Source organism: Prionailurus viverrinus, chromosome C2 (assembly GCF_022837055.1).
Source record: "Prionailurus viverrinus isolate Anna chromosome C2, UM_Priviv_1.0, whole genome shotgun sequence".
NCBI classification, from domain to species: domain Eukaryota; kingdom Metazoa; phylum Chordata; class Mammalia; order Carnivora; family Felidae; genus Prionailurus; species Prionailurus viverrinus.
Genome location: NC_062569.1, coordinates 145111629 through 145113857, shown reverse-complemented (window position 1 = coordinate 145113857; position 2229 = coordinate 145111629). Strand labels below are relative to the sequence as shown.

The following is a 2229-nucleotide window of genomic DNA, read 5'->3' as shown; positions in this document are numbered from 1 at the left end:
TTTCTCTTAACAGTTCAGTGCCTTACTCTTTCTTTTAAGCAACAGTAGTGAGACAGCCAAAGTATTCAGCTAAGCTCACAAGATAGGATTAAGTCCTGCACTATTTTGCAGTAGTCAAAAGAATGGAAAAGCACAGGTTGCTTGTTTTGCTTGAATCCTTGTTCACCCTTTAATAACAGTGCTGCAGAAGCCCATACACATGTGAACTCTTGTTAACCACCTATTGGCAGATGAGAGTTTGCTCATGAACATTAAAACCACTATTCACTGAAGCTATGGTCTAAAGACAATGAGTATTGGGTGATGATCAAAGTGACGATGATAAATACCTTGAAGGATCAAAATAAACTTATTTTTATAGGAGTGCAAAGACATCAGCAGATGCAGTGAAACAACACACTAATAAGATGTTGGTGTGTTCTTCCAGGCAGTGAGGAGGAAGAGAGTCTGGAGAGGTTGCAGACAATCTCCATGAAGGATATAAAAAGTCCGCAGGCCATAGTAGCAGCATACCTTCACAGCCATCACTGAGCATGCAGTCAGGCTCCATGTCTCTCCTGGGCTATCCTGGGGATTGCAATGGAACATCCTACAGAACTCACTGTTACATCCCAGTGACTCCTTCTGTTGCTCTTTGCTCCAGTGATGTAAGCCCTACCTTTAGGCTCTGCTTACCCAGCAGCTACCAAGGAAATCTCTGGCTCCTGGATAACTGCCAAGAAACCTATGATGAAACACCAAGCTGTGAATCTCCCAGCTGTGAGCTCAAGACCTGTACTGCAAGTTGTACAAACTCCTGTGTGCCCTGCAACTCTCCGACAGTGGGCAACGTTGGCAGTGCCTGTGAAACTACCAACATTGGCTCCGACCCCAGCTGCAGCCCACGCACTCAGACCAATGGGTACGTATCTGATTGCTACGCACCCAGCCAATGTGCATCTAAAGCCTGCCAGACCCTCAGCAATGGCTTCAAATGCTTTGGGCAACTCAATTGCTTGTCCAACAGTCTCAGGCCCCTAAACTACTGCAGACTGGGTAGCTCGGGGTATAGAAGCTATCAAAATCTTGGCTTCATACGCAGTGGCTTCTCACCATCGTGTTATATCCCCAGAAGCTGCCAATTCCAAAGCTATTTGATGAGAAGTTCCCGATATCCAAGTTATGGACCTATGAGCTGCCAACTGCTGAGATATTTTTCTAGAAACTTCCAGTCTCTGAGCTACATACCAAGTACCTTTCCTCCTCTGAGGTATTTATGCAGTAGTTGCAGACCTCTAAGTTGCTATTGATCAACCAGTTGCGTTTGTGACTACTGGAAATTGTCCAGTGGGGCATATTCTACCAAGTGGTCATCTTCTCTAATATTCTGCTGAATTACTTCATGCGTCCTAAGAATCTTATTATATTACCTCAAATACAACTCTAGGACTGTTAAACCACAATCATCATCACTTGCTAGCTTTTTTTTTCTGTTGCTTTGTTAACGTCTCTTGTGTTGAGACCTGGCCCTGAAGGTAGTATTGTTCTGCGATTGACTATAATGGATGCACTGAAGAGATTCCACATAAAATACAACCATCGCCAGCTTTCTTATTGTGACTGTTGCTCTCAATTGTCTGCCAGTGGGAGCATCCCCTACCTTCTTGATAAAGAAGGGTCTTTTTGGTTTGACTAATGATTTCAGCATGTTCTTTTAGATTGTTTTGCTTTTCATCAATAGTTTTGTGGACTGCTTAACTAGCATCCTGCTAATGAGCTAAGAGAGAGCATTGCCTTAGATAAGCTATGCTGAGCTATTTCACCCAGCCCCTACTGACTGATTATAAAGATGTGCAAGCAGCAATGTCCAACTACAGCTCAGAATCGGAAGACCTTCAGCAAATCTTCTCTTCCAAAGAAGGCCTGGAGTCCTCAATTGGCCAGCATTTGGCTTTTGTTCTCAATGCCGAGAAGAGCGCCTCAGGAGTAGCAGCACAAGAATTGTTTGTTGAAAGAATGACAAAATACTCTTACAGACTGTTCATGGTTAGTGATAATCTATGTTCATGATTCTGCTATAATCCTCTCCTGCTGAATTATTGCTTTCTGATTTTAGAAAAGGTCCTGGTTCGTAGTTAATAAACAAACTTCTATTGGGAAATAATGATTTTGCATTATGTTTTATTTCATATTCACTAAAGTGTTATCAATGTTCTGGGCAATATGCATAGCTTTGTAGAAACACCAGTT

The 2229-nt window shown here is 42.6% G+C and overlaps 1 protein-coding gene across 1 annotated transcript; it reads left to right on the top strand.

Annotated features, from left to right (window-relative positions):
• Positions 1 to 533: 533 nt before the first annotated feature.
• LOC125174644 (keratin-associated protein 24-1) lies at positions 534 to 1289 on the top strand. The gene has a single exon (XM_047874207.1). The coding sequence runs from the start codon at positions 534 to 536 to the stop codon at positions 1287 to 1289; it is 756 nt and encodes a 251-aa protein (XP_047730163.1).
• Positions 1290 to 2229: the final 940 nt, after the last annotated feature.